We start from the raw sequence: 21436 nt of genomic DNA on the forward strand, positions 1-21436 counted from the left end.
GTCACAACCCAAGCCCTTTTCTTTGTTCCCCTGCTCGTCGAGGCCCCAGTGGGAATCACGGACCCTCCCTTGCAGGAGGGGTTGCAAAGCCAGGGTGGGTGCAGGGGCCCCGCTGGTGGACCTCAGATCAGGCCACATCTCCTAGAACAGCAGAAGAGAAGTTAACCAGTCCCTCTGCTTGAGCAGGACCCCAGGGCAGGAACGGCTGCTAGAATACTCCCATTATATTCATTTCTCTTATAACCTGTGTTGTTATAAGACAGGGGGGCGCGCGGGGCTGTGCACATATAAATAGGATGAAAAACAACCTGTAAAGCCACCATTTTGTTGAACTGGTTTTATTTAAATTTTACAGAAACCTGATTGAAGTATATCATTGTAAGTCCAGTAACAATTCTACAAAAACGCACATACGATGGCCAAGTTCCTTAAAAGCAACTAATCCCATATTCTTGTTTTGCATAAAACATGCATTTATGTCAACTGCCACATGTTGGCCAAAATCCGTCTCCCCAAGAAGAGACAGTCCGTGCGGTCAATAAGAAAACTGGTTGTGAACATAGGTTAAAAAAAAAAAGAGGTTTTCTGGTTAATGTAAAAGAAGGATCAGTACCTTTCTAGAGGAGCCCTTCTGCCCTGGGAGACGTGTACTTTGTGCTGCCTGGGTCCGCGCAGCCTCCGAGGCGCGGCCCTGACCGGTCCTGGGAGCCCGGAACCTTGTGGCAGTTCGAGCCGACGCCGGGGAAGCTGGTACCCTGCAGGCCACCGCAAGGCCTGGCGCAAGCCTGCACGGGGCGAGCAGAAGTCCTCAGACTCGGACGAGAGCTCCCAAGCTGGGGCCTGTTCACCATCTCAGAGATGCCCCGAGGTTGGCACCCTAGCCTCTCTACAGGGACCAGCTCAGGGCGCGCAAGCATCTCCTGCGGCCACAGGCCCTTCTAGCTCCACACGGCACTCCTGGCGGGGACCTGGAATTAAGAGGCTTGGTGCGGAAAACCAGGGCTTGGACCGTTTGAGGCCCTGCTGGTCTCTGGGCCGAGTTCATCTCATCCAGGGGCTGGTACTGGCCGCCACTGGACCCACACAGGGAAAGGAATGCAACCCTGTGGCCCCAAAGCCTCCGATGCTTAGAGTCCCATACCTTAAAGCGTGTCATCTATGGTGGGCAGTGACCGTGTCGCTCCCGAGGGAGAGCAACCGAGGGCTCTGTGTTCATCAAAGGGGTATTTTCCACATCGACGGGGGGCCATCAAGAGATTTCATACCAACTGAAAGGACTTCCCCTCAAATATGGGGTTTTATACAACCGTCCACAAGGTTCTTCAAAAGCAGATCTCATGGTCCTTAGAGAACCAGCTGTGGACGTTAACTTTTATTTACATAAAGCTCGTCATTCGTGCAGCCTCGGGCCTCCTTTGGAATCTCTAACACACCGCCTGCCTCTTCCGGAACAGGGCACTCACTGCCCTGCTCGCTACAAGTAAGCTAAACCAGTATCTTTCTTCTTCAACACAGATTTGAAGGGGGAAATAATAATTTACTGGGGTCTAAGAAAACTCTCATAACAGAACCGTATCAAAATAGGTCCGTTTTTACTATATGCTTACGAATATCCCTGATAATATAAAGAAATCCAGAGGACTTTGTAAACCAGCCAGATTTCACAGGGTAGTACCCGGTCTGTTTTCTAGGCGGAGGGACTTCGTCCAGGAAGCCCCGCGAGCACTACAGTACTGAAGTTCTAGGATGCCAGGAGAACTGTGAACGAAGTTTCACTTGCAATTTATTAGTAAAAGTCCTAACAAAGGTTGGCTTCCTCGATCCTGCCACTGGCCAGCCTCCCTGCCTACGACAGACATCCAGCCCAGAAAACCATCGGCCCTTGGCTCCACTGGAGGCTGGGCCCAGGAGAAGCAAGTTTCGAGACGCCGCTGCGCGCTGACCACACTGGAGAAAGCAGGGATGTGGGAGAAGAGGCAGACCAGGCCTGAGGAAGCGCCGACCCAAGGCACCATGATCAGAGGGGTGAGCGACCTAGGGGGGGTTCTGGCGGGCAGGAGGAAGGCTCCTGCCACGCCCCGCAGAGCAGGGCCCGGGACACAGCAGCTCTGTGCCACGGGAGACACGTTCAGGGGTTAAAGAACAAATCATTAGCAAAGAAACTAGTTTACTTTCTCAAAACCAAATCAAACTGCTTAAAACCTCGAGGCAAACACCCTGCGGGTTATTTGGTAGTCGGGTGGCAGGCCTGCGGTCTGCGGAGTCGGAGGGTGCGGGTTGTGAAATGAGCATCCATACTGTGGCTACTGTGGCTGAGGAGGAAAGGAAGCTCAAGGCCGGAGGGGAGGCGTCTCCAAGGAGAGGCCAGAACAGGACCAGGTGTGCGATGCGCCCCTTTTATTCCTGGCACAGTAAGCGGCCTCTGCGGAGGCCGGGCCGAGACAAGGCGCCATCCTCCGTCTAGCTACAGTAGTACGGCATGCCGTCCACTCGTCTTCTCTTCTTTGACTGAAACTCTTCAAAGAACTGCTGGATGTCCTCTCTCTTCACAACCTGTTGGTGAGAAGCACACATTAGGAAGGGGCTCTGCGCTCCGGAACAGCGATAACCGGTCATGATCTGCACAAACGAGGCAAGCGAGGCGGCTGGTGAGAACGCCTTCAATGTGGAACTGATTACAGCCTCCGTCTCACAGCCGCGGGCCTGCTCGGGGCCACACAGCCAAGAAGAAGAGCAGAGCAGGGCCCACTTGGGCTTCCTCCCACGAAATGAGATAAAAGCAGCACCTATCTAACGGCGTCGTTGGAAGACCAGATCAGATCAGATGTGATGCCGGTAAAACACCGCCTCTTATTAAGAATACTGCCTTAAGTAAGTTCTTAATAAACATCAGTTGCTGGCGCCTGGGGGGCTCAGTCGCTGAAGCGTCTGCCTTCGGCTCAGGTCATGATCTCAGGGTCCTGGGATGGAGCCCCACGTTGGGTTCCCTGCTCAGCGGGGACCCTGCTTCTCCCTCTGTCCCTCCCCCCCCGCTCGTGCTCTCTCTCTCTCTCTCTCTCAAATAAATAAAAATCTTAAAAAACCAAACCAAACCACAAACCATTTGTTGAAAAGAAAGGGGCAGAGTCAGCATTCACTGAGCACCCAAAGGTCTCCCAAGCCCACTGCCCTCTCTTGTGACCACAGCTGTCTCTTGGGAATGTCCTTGAGCTCTGTGTGAGTGCCCAAAGAAAACAAAGTCTGTTTTGCCTTGAGATTTGTGTTTTCTTCTTTACCGAAAAAAACTCTGCCCTCTTCATGAGTCCAAAATTAGAAATGTGTGCTACATAAAAAGAATAATTGGCCAAAAATAAAGAAGCACTACGCTTAGTAAATGGAATATCCATTTTATGCAAGGAGAAATTTATCTTGCATTTCATTGGAAAAAGGATTAGAGCATCATACAGAGGTGTTTATGATATTAGCAAAGTAAAATGTTAGAAATAAGAAGATAAGACAAAGGGACAATATGGATGAAAAAGTAAAGTGGGACCACCTGGAAGGAGTCCCTGCTCACCCCAAGAATGTCTAGCCAGCTGATCTGACCTCCAGCTGATCTAACCTAACTGCCCCCTGAAGTCCATCAAAACAGACAGGTTTGCGAATTTACTTTTTAATTACAAAGGTAACATATTGTTATGAAGGAATGACGGTGGGGCAGGGAGAGGGAGGGAAAGAGAAAGAGAGAAAGAAAGCCTGGGGAATGCAGGTAAGCAAGAGGGAGAGAGGGGGAGAAGGTAAGAAAGTGGATAAATCCTTGCGTATAAAGTGAAACTCTCCCCCTCTCTCCCCAAAGGTAAGTGCTGCTAACGTACACAGCCATGCCAACTTGGAGGACTTCCTTGGGGTAAGGTAAGATACTTATTAGTCCTCTAAAGGGAAGAACAACACAGACTAGTAACTGATACACCAGCTTCACAAGCACCAAGGGTGAAACAGCTGGTCAACCAGTGAAGAATCAGAACCCATAACAGATGCAGGATCTGCGTGGCTAATCCACTCGAGACGCTGAAACTCAAAGCTCTACTGTATTTGCTGAATGGCTTGGAAATTCACCCTTACAAAATGCTAATATATAGGACACTTGGAAATTCCAATTTGAAGGAACTGTCCCTACGGTGGATCACCAATACTAAACACCGAAAGGCAATAAAAGAAAAGAAATTTTCCTGCAAGGATGTTGGGAGAGGTGACCTAACAGCACGAAAATAGAGTGCGCAATTTTAAGCTTCTAGATCCTCAAATGGTCACAGCCAACATGCAGAGTAAAAATGCTAAAGAGTAAATACTGGGGATCAATAATAAATCATTTTATTGGTTTTTCTCATACATTTTGTAGTTTCTAAGTGTTCTTTCTTTTATAGTCAGACACAAACATAAAATGAAAGGCAGTCCCTCATCTGAGAACATCTAGAACTTCTTATCTGTACAAATACAACCAAAGCAGATTAACCTTACTGCAGCTTAAGGTTCTTATTCGTTTGTTTTTTTTTTAGATCTAGTTACTAATGTCATGGAACAAACAATAAAAAATATTTTGTCTTTTTAAATCATCACATCAGATAAAAAATTATGTTAGACTCATAAAAAGCGGTCCTAGTGATGACAAAGCTCCGTATGTTGAGGCTACAGGTGAAGACTTCGAATAAAATTCCTTGTTCTTTCTTTTACGTGATTTCAAGTGTGTGTAATAAAATCAATAAAGAGCCTTGTGACCACAAACCGCACAAGAGCAGAAGGGACAAGATGAGACTCATGAACACACACGCTTTGACACGTTTGAAAGACCTCAAATGTCCATTAACAGTGCAGAGGTTAAGAGACACCTGAAACTAATATAACATTATATTATATTATAGTGTGTTAACTATAAATAATGAATAAAAAAAGTTCCAAGGTTAAAATAGTTACAACTGTGAACGTTCTTCATTATGTTTTTGTTTTTTTTAAATAGGCTCCATAACCAGCATGGAGCCCAACGTGGAGCCCAAACTCATGACCCTGAGATTAAGACTTGCACCAAGAGTCAGATGCTTAACTGACTGAGCCACCTAGGAGCCCCATGAACATTCTCAGTTCTAGCAAGAGAGAAGTGTGAGTCTACGTTAACCAGAGGAACAGGAATAACTGTAGTTAAAGTGCTGCTGAGAGGCAGGAGGCTGAGAATGAAGAACATTCTCTACGAAATGAGAATACTACTACATAGAAAACTTTTAACTTCTGACTTTACAACTCATTTTGCAGAAAGGCAGCACTGTGACCCTGTCCAGATATGCAGGAGCTCCAAGTTCTTGCCACTTTTAAGAGCGAGGAGAAAGTGGTCTCTAGCAGGCTGGCAAAGACTCCTCCCAAGAGAGCAAGTCTCAGCACACTTCCTCAGCAGTGGCCAGAAACACACCTGACTTGATTTCTGTGTCTGGACACAGCAGAGCAAACCGTCCATAAGGACAGTCTTAGGCCAACAAAAAAGTTAAATTTTGTTTTATATCTGCCTGTGGAGGATAGAAAACGTATTTCAGAAAACCATTCTGTCACAAATGTATGAACAGTAAAGAGCTAGGAAGTATTTGTAAATTCATCTGGAAGACTATTTTAAATATTACACATTTTAGAATCAGTGTCACCCTTAAAAGTATATAGTCTCTCTTACTAGCAAGAAAAATGTTCTAGCCCCAATTCTGAAGTTCTTTTATTCTAAACTATAGAATCCAAAATCCAAAAAGAGGGGTCTGGCATTAGTTTTTCCTTGCCTGATCATTTCTCCTTCCTCCTCCAAGGATCTCTGCTTGAATGTCAGGATGGGCAGAATCAGGATGGTTGACGTCCTGGCCTGCTCCTCAGCTATTCGAACTCTCTCCAGACTGTGTGTGGCCGCTCCGCCCCTCATTCCCTCCGAGGCAGGGCTGAAAAGGACTCCCAGCATGGCCAGGCCCTTCTTTCCCCACCTCTCACTGATTTCCCTTAGTTCTGCCTGCATTCACCACCCAAGTATCCAGTTTAAGATACACGGTCATTTCTTCATCCAAGAAAATAGTTTATTCAGAACATCCAGGGCTACGATTAAAGTTCTTTAACTCAACATACCGTGCCTTCATCAGCAAATCTCTTGAGATAGTCTTTAAGTTCAGTCTTCAAGTCATTGTATTCTAAATCAAAACAACAAAAAAGGTAGTAAACTTTAGACAAGTCATTTGCTTTTAGAAACAAAGTACTTCTTTCCCACTAACACTTGAGTAGGTTAATAATTTAAACTTTTCTCGAAGCATGCATAGAAACTTGCTCCCATGGGCGCCTGGGTGGCATAGTCGGTTAAGGGTCCAACTCTTGGTTTCAGGCTCAGGTCATGATCTCAGGGTCCTGGGATCGAGCCCCGCATCACGCTCTGCGTTCAGCACAGAGTCCTCTTGAGATTCTCTCTCCCTCTCCCTCTACCCCTCCTGCTCATACTCTCTCTCTCTAAAATAAATAAATAAATTAAAAAAAAAAAAAAAGAAACGTGTTGCCAATTTCTCCCAAGTTCTTTCATTTTGATAACTAGCACCCTACTTCTTTAAAAAAAAAACAACAACAGCAACAAAAAACTCAAAAAAAAAAAAAAAAAATCCTGAGGCCCAAAAAGATTAGCTAAGAATTTTTTAAAGGGCTTCCTATCTCTCTGGAATCCTAGTAGTTGAAATAATCTTGGACTTGTCAAACATTAAGTTTTAAAACTCATTCACTCATTTAATAGTTTCTATTATATATGAGGCACCCTGAGGCCTACAAAAATCTTTCAGATGCAGCCTCCATCCTCAAAAGGCTTTTAGTCTAATAGAGGCAAAGGAAATTCATCAAACAGTTAAAAATAAAAGACAGAAATGATCACGCCACCAAGGTGGTGGCATCGAGCAGAGACCGGCTGGGATGGAAATGACCAAAGTCAGCTGGGCATGCTGGGGGAAAATCTGTAAAGGCCTGCCATGAAGGGCTTAGGGATATTCTCCCCTCTGGTGGTTTCCTGGAGCAACCTGAATGACTGTCAAAAAGAGGACCCATAATGTTCAATGAAAACTATTTCAATGGATGGAAAAAGATATCGATTTTCTATTACTCTTTACTCATACATCTACCATGAATCAAAACAGCACACATCAAGGTTTCTCAAGCACGTAACGATTCTAGCACGTAACTCTGACCCTGGTAACAATGGTTAAACACCCGGCAACACTACAATTAGGCAAGTGTAATTGAAGGCTATTTTGTAAATCCAATTTTAAACTTTGTTTGTATTAAATGAAAACAACAGGTATTAGTGGTCCTCCCTATACATATTTTAAGAGTGAAGGAAATCTTATGAACTTCGTCAATTTTTGTTCAACCAGCATTTACCACAAATAAGTTCCACTTGCTGGACTCTGTCCATGCTGTTAAGGGTGTCCATTAAAGGGTCTCTCCTGTCGGCTGCCTGGTCGACCTTGCCCTTGTTTTCATAAGCCAGAACTGTGTCATATTCATCTGTCAGGAACAGGACATCTAGCTCGCCATACATTTTCTTCAAAAAATAAAACCGGTTTCCCATTAGAACTGTATGTCCTTCTCAGAAAGTCAACTTCATGAGAATCACCTAAAAATTTATTTGATGTTTTTAAATTAACTGCCAGAAAACCTGAGCCTTTGGTACAGAACCGCTTGAGTGATTTAGTCTTCTTACCCAAATCTCTTTTAGGAACCTCCCAACTTCCCTGTAGGTATTGCATGGTCTAAATAGATCTTTGTTTAAAAACCACGGACTCACTGTAACCTTCAGGCAATTTTTATTTCCAAGCAAATTCTATGACATTTCTATTTTCCACCAAAATGAAGATAAGTAAATAGAAGTACTACATAATTCTGAATTTCTTCTGCAAGCAGTCAGACTGCAAGTAGCATTTCATAAATTTCCTTAATATAAAATATTTGAGAGTTCTCTACAGTCCTAGCCTCACTTTCCCCAATATATTTTCCAGACAGCCCCATCTGAGGCATCGGTCCAGAATAAACACAGTAACGGTGACCCTGACCAAGAACTCACCATACAATCTCTGCAGGCACATAACTTGCTGCGCCAGTTCACGGGCCAATAGGTGGCAGTGTCTTTCTTTAGAAACTGCTGAGCATTAAGCTCTTGAAGTCTGCAGCCAGCCTGTGATTCCGGGTTGAGATGTTGATTTTTAAACGCTGTCTGAAATAAAATTAAATTTTGAAGTGTGTTTTTTACACTATCACAGTTTTCAGAGCTCAGACTGTAGAAAGGAATTTCTTTATGCAAAGGGTACAGCTGAAATCCAAAGCTACGGAGCTTCCAGCATTAATTTTACTTAAGCTTGCTTTCTTTTATGGCTCATACTTCGTATGTTACCTGGAGATCAGATTCAGAACTAGAGCTGGTACATGGTTCATTAGTCTGCTCCACTTTAACTTCCTTGACAGCATCCTGTCCAGGTTCTGGAACATCCTCTTTGAGGGTACTATCTTGATGATCTCCATTTTCAGGTTTGATGACTTCCTGATCACCTATTCCATCAACATTCAGCACCAACCCGTCATCCTCTGCAGATACTTTGGTTACTGTGGGTTCAATGAACAGAAACACACACATATCCAGAGGTCTATTAAACAGTGAAATCACTTAGTCTGATTAAAAAATATTTCAGAATCTGGAAAAAGAGAAAGTCAACCTTAACCTCTGGAATAAACAGAAGGGAATTATCAACTCTTTTTTAGGTTATGCCTGCCTAATCCCGAGTTCAAAGTAATTGAACAGTTTTGTTTTTTTTTTTTAAGATTTTATTTATTTATTCGACAGAGAGACACAGCGAGAGAGGGAACACAAGCAGGGGGAGTGGGAGAGGGAGAAGTAGGCTCCCCGCTGATCAGGGAGCCTGATGTGGGGCTCGATCCCAGGACCCCGGGATCATGACCTGAGCCGAAGGCAGACGCTTAATGACTGAGCCACCCAGGCACCCCTGAACAGTTCATTTAAAAATGTCAATCACAGGCGACCTGACTGGCTCAGTTGGAAGAGCATGCAACTAGATCTTATGGTCATGAGTTCAAGCCCCGCACTAGGCATAGAGATTACTTATATAAATACATCTTTGGGGCACCTGGGTGGCTCAGTCAGTTAACTGTCTACCTTTGGCTCAGGTCATGATCCCAGGGTTCTGGGATTGAGCCCCTCATCTGGCTCCCTGCTCAGCGGGGAGCCTACTTCTCCCTCTCCTTCCCACTCGTGCTCTCTCTCGCGATCTCTGTCCCTCTCTCCCAAATAAATAAAATCTTTAAAAATAAATAAATTAAAATAACAAATTAAAATGTCAATCACTACTTAAGCACTTTATATATAAAGGAAAAAGAAAAACATTGCAGATGGTAAAAAGAGGTGGGACACCTCAGGAAGCAAGAAGCAGTGGGAAGAGGTTTAACTGCAAACACAGGTGGTAGGGTAGTTTTGAAAAAAACAACCAGCTTTTCTTTACGAGAGGAAGAAATGAAAAAGAATGGATATAGAGGCAGAAATAATGTTAAAAAGAGAAGAGGGGTGCCTGGGTGGCTCAGTCGGGTAAGCTTCTGACTCTTGGTTTCAGTTCAGGTCATGAACTAAATTTTACTGGTAATGTAAATGTGTTACTTAATTTATTTTTTGAGTGGCAGTTACTCATAGTGTCTGCTGCTCTGACCTCATAATGTCTTGCCCTTCTCACCTTTAGGGAACATTTTACTATTTAAGAACAACTTATTTTGGTTCTATTTATCTTTCAAAGTCCGATTCAAAAACTTCCTCCTCCATTTTCCCTAATTCTGGTCTCATCCAGGCTCTGTGTCATGCTATTTAAGTACAAATTTGTTCTTGTTTGTCTCCCAACCGATCTATAAGCACCTTGTGGAGAAGGAAGGTATCTCACACTTTTTCTATACCTGAGTCCCGTTAAAAACAGTCGCTAAAAGACTTTTTCTTTTTTAAGATTTTTTTTTTATTTATTTGCGAGAGAGAGAATGAGAGACAGAGAGCACGAGAGGGAGGAGGGTCAGAGGGAGAAGCAGACTCCCCACCGAGCAGGGAGCCCGATGCGGGACTCGATCCCAGGACTCCAGGATCATGACCTGAGCCGAAGGCAGTCACTTAACCAACTGAGCCACCCAGGCGCCCTTTTTTTTTCTTTTTTTAATTAAAGATTTTATTTATTTGTCAGAGAGCACAAGCAGGGGGCAGCGGCAGGCAGAGGGAGAAGTAGGCTCCCCACTGAGCAGCGAGCCCAATGCGGGGCTCGATCCCAGGACCCTGGGATCATGACCTGAGCCAAAGGCAGTCGCTTAACCAACTGAGCCACCCAGGCGCCCTCGCTAAAAGACTCTTAACCATAGGAAACAAACTGAGGGTTGCTGGAGGGGAGGGGGTTGGGAGGATGGGTAACCGGGTGATGGGCATTAAGGAGGGCACGTGATGGAATGAGCACTGGGTGTTATATAAGACTGATGAATCACTGACCTCCACCTCTGAAACTAATAATACACTATAAGTTAATTAACTGAATTTAACTTAAAAAGAAAAACAGCTGCCAAAAATTCTGGACTGAACACAGAAATGTCAGGAGCCCAGGTCTTAGCACCCCACCACGAGGGACCCGTACCTGCCAGCCGCGCAGCATAAGCCCACAGGAAGGAGCAGCGCTTCATACACGCCTGGCACACCATCTCCTGGAAGTCGCCACTCTCGGGGGGAATGGCACCAAGATGCTGCAAATACAGGAAACCGAGTATCTTTCTTGTGGTCTCCAAGCTGTCCAAGATGCTCATTATGTAATCAACAAATATTGCAAAAGAACACTGATCGTATCTTTATGGTTTCTTTTTGGAAGAGTAATTATAAGGTAAAATATAACACAATTCAAAAAGAAAAGATCTTTTCTCTTTTTGTGAAGACAGTGGCTTTAAAAGGTAAAAGCTTTCCTTACCCTCCCGTGGAACCAGTCTTCACAGACTACACACTGGATCATCTCATCCGGAATCTAACACGGAAAAGCAGTTGGCATGTTAATGATTACAGCGAATTCTGGGACACAGAAGTAAATCTGGCAAACAGTAGAACCAGATACTAAATAATTATCTACCAATTCTGTGAGACTGCTATCCACGTGCCAATAGTCAAGGGGACAGGGAGAAATAGCGGGTCACAGGGCCAGAGAAGCTCACTCTCCAGGAACCCGTCTGCAGAAGGCTTACACTGAGGTGAGCACTTTGGAAGCAACCATCAAAGCTCATTCACTTCTGTTACTTGGCATCTGACTCTCACAAAACTTTGTAAGTAACAGCTTCTCATTTTATCCATAAACTAAGGCCCAGGGAGGTTAAGATGAATTGACCAATGTAGAATGTGGCAAGCCCACATTCTTCAACCCCTTCGTTTTACTTAAACTGAAAAGTAAGTACCATAAACAGCCTTTTGATAATATGGACAGCAAAACTTCCCTAACTTGAATTAGTTAAATAATTAAGTACTTAAATTCTGGCCCCAGGAAAACGATATACCAAAGGGCATAGACTGTTTTTGGCATGGTTTTCCTTTCATTCCCAGGCTTTCATATCTACTGATTAATATCCCAATATTGTTCTGTATTTTCCCTATTATAACTTCTTAAAGGGGAAAAAAGCATATATATCTTTATATATGCCCACATATAGACCTATACACACACACATATAAAATATATATATGTAGCAGTTTTATTCTTTCTCTGCCTTGATCAATTTATTCAGCATCTCATTTTTGTCTTTTAACAGTGTTATAACACCTTAGCCCATACCTTAAAATATCCAGTTTTAAGGTTTTATCTTTGTTAACGCAAAGATATTTTCAACTTGTTCCTCTACATAATTTGGTTCAATAATTACAGTTCCAAGACAACTAGAAAGCAAGGAAGAAGGCAAAAGCCTAATTTTTCTAAACATAAAAGCACTCCTTCCTATCAGTAAATACACAAACAAAAGCCAGTCAAAATATGAGCCAAGAATATGAAAGGTCAATTCAGATAGGTTATTAAATATGTCCAATAAACTCATGAAAGATGCATAATCTTACTCATGATCAGGGAAAGGAAATTTTTAAAAGATACTGCTCTTCATCTATCAAGATGGCAAAATTTAAAAAGGCAGCTAATATGCAGGCCTGACAAGAATATGGGGAAAAACACACTATCTCCTACTGTCTGTGACTGAACTCTTTTGGCAGACATGATCGCAACTGTAAATGTAAATATCCTATGTCTCACTGGTTCTACCTCTGGGTATCCATAAATACCTGCAGGACTATACTCGGTCATATTACTGTATAAGGATGTTCACTGCAGCTTTCTTTACAATACTGAAAAATGAGACACCACCGATCTGCGACAGAACATTTAGGTAACTAACTTACAGCATGTCACATTATGAATACTGGGCTGCTGTCGGAACCAGGTGGATTTGGATTTGTGCTGTTTTGCATGCAAAGACGTCTGTGATAAGTGAGAAGAGCTGCAGAAGTGAAAGTACTGAATTTTCACTTTCGTTAAAAGGAAACTACAAACTGAAGCACACATCCACTTACATGCGCACAGAAAGAGGTCTGAAAACATATCCCCCAAAAGTGTTAACAGTGGTTATATCTAGGAAGAAGATGAAGTGAGGAAGAAGAAAAGCTCTTTTTAAATTGTGTATACTTTAAAAAAATTTTTTAAATGTTTAAAAATTTTGTAAATATTGAAATCTTTAAGAGGATTCAGTCTGTACACCCCATTTCTTTTCTTTCAGGGAAGCAAGAAGTTGAAGGTCACTTTTTGGACAGTGTTTGGAGGAGTGGAGCAGGCAGGCAACGAGAGAGAGGAAGGAAGAAGGTGCTGGCCTGGAGAAAGTCCTGTCCAATATTTCACTCTCATGGTGTAGACTGAGAATAGTCGAGATCTGTACCAGTTACAGCTCCAGCCCAGACTCCTAAGAAAGGATAAACCTAGAATCCTCTCATAATCCCCAAATCCCCTCTGAACAGCTACAGAGATCCAGACTGGACAACAGGCCAAGGAGTGAAGGCTAGAGGTATTAACCTCCAATCAACCTCCAATTCTCTTACCTCATCATCAGGATCAGGATAAGGTCTCTTACAAATGCAGTACAATCCAAAAAAGTTGTCATTGTATTTATTGCCAGAATTTATCTTTGCTTTGTCCTGAAAGAGATTAATTTCAATATATAATATGGTCTAATTTTAACTATAATCTCAGGCATCATGAAAGTATAAATTATCATAAATTTCATACAAATATCATATATATGACATATTCATAATACATCATCAGTGTAATATAGTAAGATATAATAAATAACATGAATATAATGAAATATAAATATCATAAATTTCCTGTTGCATGAAGTCAATGCATTCAATTTCTACATGAAGTCAATGCATTCAATTTCTACATTAAATATCTTCCTCCCCAAAAGTTGGTCTTTAACTTTCAAAGTTCAAAGAAAAAGAATTCACTCCTATTAAAAGGATACTTTTTTTAGGATACAGAGAATAAGTAAAATTAATTTTTTTGTACCTTCTCTGTAGTAATTGGGGGAAACCAAATATGTCCATAACCAAAATGCTGATAAAAGTTAATTATAAATATTAATGATCGACCTATGTAAATGAACATTGGCCTAGAATTTCGAAGTACTTCTTAATGCCCAGCTGTGATTGCCAAAGCTCCCAGGTTACAAGAAGGTAAAAAGCAGGCAAGGAAATTGTCTAAAAATAACCTTCAAAGGAGGGAAATAGCAATTATGACTGAACAATGTAAAATCCCCTACTTTCTACTTAATTTCAGTTACTTCACTGTGTTACTGTGTAAGTACAGTTATTAGCCAAAAAGCAGTGAAAAACTCCTGTGTTCATCTAGCTCACATTCACTACCAAGTTTTTTATTGTTTTTATTTTTATTTTTATTTTTTTTAAGATTTTATTTATTTATTTGACAGAGAAAGACACAGCGAGAGAGAGAACACAAGCAGGGGGAGTGGGAGAGGGAGAAGCAGGCTTCCCGCTGAGCAGGGAGCCTGATGCAGGGCTCGAACCCAGGACCCTGAGATCATGCCCTGAGCCGAAGGCAGACGCTTAACGACTGAGCCACCCAGGCACCCCTAACAAGTTTTTTATTGTTTTTAAAGTCATACCATTTGCTTTAAAAGCCTTAAACCATGAGTACAACCAACATAATCAAACCTGAATTACTTTAAAGAACATTCCCACCAAAATCTTTCAGATTAATTACAATCTGTAATGTAGGCTCTGAACAGGTTAATTTTCCAACAAAATAAAAAATAGAATACAGTCCAGGGGCGCCTGGGTGGCTCAGTTGTTAAGTGTCTGCCTTCAGCTCAGGTCACGATCCTAGGGTCTTAGGATCGAGCCCCACATCAGGCTCCCTGCTCAGCGGCAAGCCTGCTTCTCCCTCTCCCATTCCCCTGCTTGTGTTCCCTCTCTCGCTGAGTCTCTCTCTATCAAATAAATAAATAAAATCTTAAAAAAAAAAAAAAGAATACAGTCTAATACTGATTTGCCTACTTGCAAAGAATAAGCATAAGAACTTCTTTTTTGGAACATGTATAGTATTTATCCACTCTGGCAAATATCAATCTCAGCTATTTTCAATGCATTTTTAGTTACAGTGCCTACTTACAGGAAATAATTTGCATTCCAAATTTTTAAACTTGCTGTTTCCACAATCACAACGAAAGTTTCTGGAAAAAATGAGGAAGAGCCGATTTTAATTTTTCTTTTAAATCTAATGAGTTACTCTTTAAATTAGTATCACAGCCCCTTCCCTTTCAATTGGTTTCTAGGATGTAAAAAGTGGCCTTGGTTGCTATTCATGTAACCAATCTGAAATTTCTCCAAGCACATAACAATAAAATATTTACTAATTCTGAAAATTAACATGCACAGAGACAAATATTTATATCACACATACACAAACACACAAGTAAGTAATGGCAGAGAAGGATGACTAGTTTGAGTTTATACAATAATTTTATTTTAAAAGGCCCCTGGAAAAACTGTTCTCTCCAATTATATTATAGAAAACAATTACATTTTACCAGTGCACAACTACTTTAAATAGAAAAACGGTGCAGGTGGGCAAGAATCCAAACATTTAAAAAGCATTCAGTGCCAATCCCTGACTGTCTTTACCTTTTTGTGTATAGCTCAAATAGTTTATGACTTCCATGACATTCATAACTGCAAGCTAGGCAAATTCCTGCTGGTTCTTCTCCCTCTGGGGTGCAAGTACTACAGGCGTATAGTGCTTGTCTCTTTACTGAGCCCTAAAAGACAGCCCCAAAAGGGAAAGAGAGAATAATTACACAGGAGAGTACCATAACACCACTGCATGCTTCAAATCACTATATATGTCCTATAGTAGTGCTCATTTTCATACAATTTTTTCTTAAAATGATAGTTTTAAATTCCCAGTCAGCTGAAAATAAGAATAAGCTGGGCTGCATCAACATTTTAACACATGAAAATATAGGAGAATGGGTATAGGTTTACGTTAGCAATATCACACTTACAATTTTGGAAAATATTTGTGACTCCACCAAAGAGATAAATCAATGCATTAAAAGAATCCTTTTGGGGCACCTGGGTGGCTCAGTTGGTTAAGCGACTGCCTTCAGCTCAGGTCATGATCCTGGAGTCCCGGGATCGAGTCCCGCATCGGGCTCCCTGCTCAGCGGGGGGTCTGCTTCGCCCTCTGACCTTCCCCCCTCTCATGCTCTCTCTATCTCATTGTCTCTCTCAAATAAATAAATAAAATCTTAAAAAAAAAAAAAAGAATCCTTTTGATTTTAGGAGATGCATGCTGAAATATTTAGAGCTTCATGATGTCTGCAACTTATTTTCAAATGATTCAGGGGAGTAAAGTGTATTATATAGAGAAGAGAGATAAAACAAATGTGGCAAAAAATGAATACCTGCAAGAGGTACACAGGTGTTCACAATATTATTCTTTCAACTTATCTGTAGATTTAAAATTTTTCAAAATTAAAAGTTGAAGGAAAAACAGGCAAAACTTAGAAATCTTGACAGTGGTTACCCTCCTCTAGAAAGGAGGGAGACAGAGAAGCTTCTGGGATGCCATAATGTTCAATTTCTTTTTTTTTTTTTTAAGATTTTATTTATTTATTTGAGAGAGAGAATGAGATAGAGACAGAGAGAGCATGAGATGGGGGAGCGTCAGAGGGAGAAGCAGACTTCCCGCTGAGCGGGGAGCCCGATGCGGGACTCGATCCCGGGACTCCAGGATCATGACCTGAGCTGAAGGCAGTCGCTTAACCAACTGAGCCACTCAGGCGCCCCATAATGTTCAATTTCTTGATGGGGGGGCAGGTAGTAGGTACATACATATGTTCACTTTTTTCGCCAAGCCATAGACATGACTTGTGTGATTTTCCACGCAGTTAACTACAGTAAAAAGAAAATTTTTAGGAAGTCCGTTTTATAAAGCTAACTACATTTCAAGAAAAGCTTACACACACTTTTTTTTTTTTAAAAAAGGAAAGCAGAGAAAAAGTTGTTTTAGTGGTGACCAAAGGTTTTAAAATACCGGCCAACATCTGGGACTATCTGCAGATACCAGGTTAATTCAACAGTCTAACCACTGTGCAGGGTAAACTCAACCGGTCAACGATGACAACTGGTATTATGAGCTCAGTCCGCACCACATAATGGCCCCAAGTCTCTCGCCTCATCCCCCAGTGTTCCGCGCATCCCCCAGAGTCTAGGTGACCTTCTTCTTCCTACCAATTCTCATCCTGTATTCCTTCTACCCAACTTGCTCCATTTTTGTATCTAGAAATACAGGATGAGTCACCAAACACTACAACGCCCCCCTCAAATCCTGATTCATAACGTCTTCCAAATGCCAAATTTACCCTTCAAGCAAATCCTCTCTTCTCCTCCCTTCCTTTGCCAGTGCCACCTGCTGTCGTGGTTCCGGTCTATTCCCACGGGGGGCGGGGCGGGGGGGGGGAACGACTGCAGATAGACACTGTACTTGCTTCGTCTCGCCAAAAAAACTACAAGCTAGCACTTGTCAGACTACATTGTAGAGGATTAGCTGTCAAGGAACCCAGCCCAGGGGGAGATTTTCAAACCCAGATCTCTCTCCTTTAACTCTGCTTTGACTCTCCCATTAGGTTCCTAATAAACACTCTTAGGATGGGAAAAGTAAGGACAAAGATGTCGGTATCTGAGAGGTCACGGGGACAGTTTCTCAAAAGCAGCCGAGGCTCCGAGGAGAGACGGGAGAGGAAGGAAAGAGCAGGGGCCCCAGGGCCAAAGCCTGGAGAATCCTGAGAGACCGGACGAAGGAAGACCGAGGAAGGAGGGGGGCCCTGCTGGCTACAGGCTAAGAAGGAGGACCCAGGAGGCTGAGGTTTAAGGGCAGCTGGGCCTGGGACGGGGAAGCCTACCACGAACGGCGGCCCCGGACCACCACGGGGGAGCCGGGCCGCGCAGGCGGGAATAGGGCAAGTCAGGTCGGGAACCCGAGGTTCGGCGGGAGCCCGGGGCAGGCGAGGCCCGGGCCGCGCGCCCACCTGCGAGTAGGAGCACTTCTCGGAGTCGCTGCCGCCCAGTACGGCGCACGCCTCGTTCTCCAGCTCCTCGTCCTCCTCTAGAACGTCGACCAACGATACCACGGGCTCCAGCTCCGACTGCCGTCCAGCGGACCCCTCCGCCCCAGCCATCCTCAACTGTCAGCGGGACCGCGGCTCGGCCCGGCGGAGGCGGGAAAAGCGGCTGCGAGAGGCGTGGCCGGAGGAGGCGGGGCCCAGTGCTAAGAACCAATCCCAAAGAAGGGAAAAGAAGGAAGGAGGAGGAGCGACTTCCGACAAACGGAAGTCACTCCTCTCCCTCCTCCCGCCTGCGCCGGCCTGCACGCGCCTGCGCCCGCCGCGTGCTGACTTCCGCTTCCGGGTGGCCCTTCCCTGTCGCTCGCCGTTGAAGCTCAGCGGTCGTCATGGAGTTGTTTGCCGAGTACTTCGGGGTGGATGGGCAGCAGCAGCAGCTGCGGGCGCCCTGTGAGGCGCCGAGCGACGCGGACCCTTTCGAGGGCCTGTTGTCTGGTGTGGCCCAGATGAGAGAGTTGGTGACCGAGCTCTTCGACCCCCTGGTACAGCAGGAAGCGCAAGACTGGGACGTGGCGACTCCAGAAGAGGCCATGGACGGTGAGCCCTGAGAAAGTGCTGGAGCGACAGGAGGGCGGGGCAGGGGAGCCCGGGTAGGGGGGCCGACTTGGAGAAAGCCTCGGGGGGAAGAAGAATCCAGCTAAAAATTGTTGGCACTTACCGCCGTATTATCTGGGCTACTTCTACTTAAGCGTTTTCACGACTCTTTCCATTTATATCACAAAAAACGTGCTGAATGCCTAGTACTCTGTGCCAGGCACTGGGCTGTGCTCTTGAGAAAGAATGAGGTGAATGCCGCTCAGGTCCTGGCCTTGTGGAACTCTCAGGCTGTTGGGGGTTAGACAAGCCAACACTTATTACAACTGGAAGTACGACCTCAGGGCCCTCTGTAATTATTGCAAACTCAGAGGACCCGGGAAGGCTTCAGAGAGGGGGCATGACTTTTGAGCTGGGGGGGTTGAAGGATGAAAATGGAGTATTACCAGGGTTGACATTACAGACATGTTAGGAAGATTGCCATCTATCGCCGAATAGGTTCTGAAGATTTCAGTTTAAGGAGTCCTAACTCCCAGGGACTCCTTTCCCATATCCCATTTTAGAAGGTACAGTTTGAAAGGAGAAATATGAAACTTAAGTGAATACAAAAAGAGGTAGGTACATTTTCTGCCCTGAGCTGAAGAACCTAAGAATTAAATATTGGAGTCAGGACTTAACTCCTTTGAAGAGGGGCTTAAATGGTACTGTACCTTTTTTTTTCCCCCCCGTCTTGTTTACATCTTGATAGTTCCAGAAAATGTAAACTCAGACCATTACTCTGAGCTCAGACAATAGATTGGTTCCATGAATATGTTAATTGGGTGTTGCCACATACGTTCAAAGTGAAGTCCTGTTTCTTGGCTCCAGAAATACTTCTCTAATCTGTTGAAAGTGTTATCATTGGAATAAGGATGAGTATAGCTAGAGCCATTTCTTAAAATATCATTACTTTTTGGAAAAATAACGGACACCTATTCTCTGAATGGCAGGTCAGTAGTATCTTTGTATTGGAGGACATCTTTGTGTATATTAAATGACGACCCCATAAAGCTTAGGTTTGAATTTCCTTTGTTAAAAGTAATGAGATTGAAATGGTGCATTTTGTGTTATATGAGTTCTATCTCAACAAATGTACAAAATTTAAAAATTACAACAATTACTAAAGAAAAGTGATAGAACTCTAAAAAGTACTAAGTGCTGAAATTGGATTACAAATAATCCAGTTATCAAATGTGCAAAGGATTTGAATAGACATTTCTCCAGTAAGCTCATGAAGAGATACTCAGTAAGCTCATGAAATGGTCAGTAAGCTCATGAAAAAATATTCAGCATCATTGGCCATCAGAAAAATGCTAATGGGGCGCCTGGGTGTCTCAGTCGTTAAGCGTCTGCCTTCGGCTCAGGTCATGATCCCAGGGTCCTGGGATCGAGCCCCACATCGGGCTCCCTGCTCAGCGGGAAGCCTGCTTCTCCCTCTCCCACTCCCCCTGCTTGTGTTCCTGCTCTCGCTATGTCTCTCTCTGTCAAATAAATAAATTTTAAAAAAAATCTTTAAAAAAAAAAGAAAGAAAAATGCTAGTGAAAACCACAATAAAATACCACTTCATGCTCACTAGGATGACTATAATCAGAAAGAACAATAACAAGTGTTAGCTAGAATGTGAAGAAATTGAGCCCTCATACATTGCTGGTGGAAATATGAAATGATATACCTTCTTTGGAAAACGGTTCGGCAGCTCCTCAAAAAGTTAAACATAAAGTTATCGTATGACCCAGGAATTCCACTCCTAGGATCTCCTCATTCCATTCCTAGTTCTCCAAAGAGAACTGGAAACATATGTTCACATAAAAACTTATTCGTGAATGTTCATAGCAGCACTATTTTATAATCGCTAAAAAGTGGAAACAGCACAGAAGTCCATCACCTGATGAGTGGATAAATAAAATATGGTGTATCCATCAATGGAATATTATTCAACAATAAAAAGGAATGAAGTACCAATAAACACTACAACATGAATGAACCTTAAAAACATGTTGAGTGAAGGAAGGCAGACAAAAAGGCCACATATATTATGATTCCAGTTATATGAAATGTCGAGAATAGACGAATCTATGGAGATGGAAAGTGGATTAGAGGTGGCCAAGGGCTAAGGGGAATGGAAAGTGATTGTTAATGGGTGCGAGATTTCTTTCTGGGATGATGAAAATGTTCTAGAATTAAATAGTAGTGACAGTTGCTCAACCTAGGGAGTATACTACAAATCAATAAATTGTAGAGTGAATTTTATGGTCTATGAATTATATCTCAAAAAAAGTGATAAGATTTTAAACACCAAGGGGCGCCTGGGTGGCTCAGTCGTTAAGCGTCTGCCTTCGGCTCAGGTCATGATCCCAGGGTCCTGGGATCGAGCCCCACATCGGGCTCTCTGCTCAGCGGGGAGCCTGCTTCTCCCTCTCCCACTCCCCCTGCTTGTGTTCCCTCTCTCGCTGTGTTTCTCTCTGTCAAATAAATAAATAAAATCTTTAAAAAAAAAAAAAAAGATTTTAAACACCAAAATTCTTGAAATCTTTTTAACCATACATACTTTGAATCTGTTGTATGCATGATTTTATTAATCCTTAAAATTGAAATGATCTCATTATCAACCATTTTAGCAATCTTATTTCTTTGAACCACTGAACATATTGTCATACAACAAATATTTATTTTAAAAGGTGATGATGAAGATGATGCAGAAGATGAAAATAACACTGATGATAGAACTAACTCAGATGGATCATCTGCAAAACAGCCCAAATCGCCATCTTAACAGTCGCTTTTATGAAACTTTAAAGACTGCTACTATATCTGAATTATCACACAGTGACATTTAGGAAAGACTTGTGCTCTATTTGGAAAAGTATTTGTTTTGTTCTTCTAGGACAATTTTGTCAAAGAAAAAGATGTTTCTTCTGTTTCCAGCAAAGAAAGATAAAATAAATGTTTAGAAATGAATCTGTTTTCTTGAGTGAGAAATAAATTTCAGACCATAGAAATAAAATAGAACACTTGATGTATAAAATCCTCTAAGTTGGCAACTGAATTTTTATTGTTTTCTTTTTTTAAAATTTTTTTATTGTTATGTTAACC

At 42.9% G+C, this 21436-nt stretch overlaps 2 protein-coding genes across 2 annotated transcripts; one reads left to right on the forward strand and one right to left on the reverse strand.

The window, feature by feature from the left end:
* Nucleotides 1-311: 311 nt before the first annotated feature.
* Nucleotides 312-17826, reverse strand: UBR7 (ubiquitin protein ligase E3 component n-recognin 7). The gene is made up of 11 exons (XM_034992388.1): nt 17677-17826; nt 15269-15402; nt 14757-14817; nt 13163-13258; nt 11013-11066; nt 10689-10794; nt 8417-8625; nt 8090-8239; nt 7408-7570; nt 6124-6185; nt 312-2553 (listed from the first exon to the last, which is right to left on the reverse strand). Exons 1-11 carry the CDS (start codon nt 17824-17826, stop codon nt 2461-2463), a joined length of 1278 nt encoding a protein of 425 aa, XP_034848279.1. The 3' UTR covers nt 312-2460.
* A 219-nt stretch (nt 17827-18045) lies between these two features.
* GON7 (GON7 subunit of KEOPS complex) lies at nt 18046-21234 on the forward strand. The gene is made up of 2 exons (XM_034992575.1): nt 18046-18306; nt 21022-21234. The coding sequence occupies exons 1-2, from the start codon at nt 18099-18101 to the stop codon at nt 21114-21116; spliced, it is 303 nt and encodes a 100-aa protein (XP_034848466.1). The 5' UTR covers nt 18046-18098; the 3' UTR covers nt 21117-21234.
* Nucleotides 21235-21436: the final 202 nt, after the last annotated feature.

Source organism: Mirounga leonina, unplaced genomic scaffold (assembly GCF_011800145.1).
Source record: "Mirounga leonina isolate KUSES-001 unplaced genomic scaffold, KU_Mleo_1.0 Mir_82, whole genome shotgun sequence".
NCBI classification, from domain to species: domain Eukaryota; kingdom Metazoa; phylum Chordata; class Mammalia; order Carnivora; family Phocidae; genus Mirounga; species Mirounga leonina.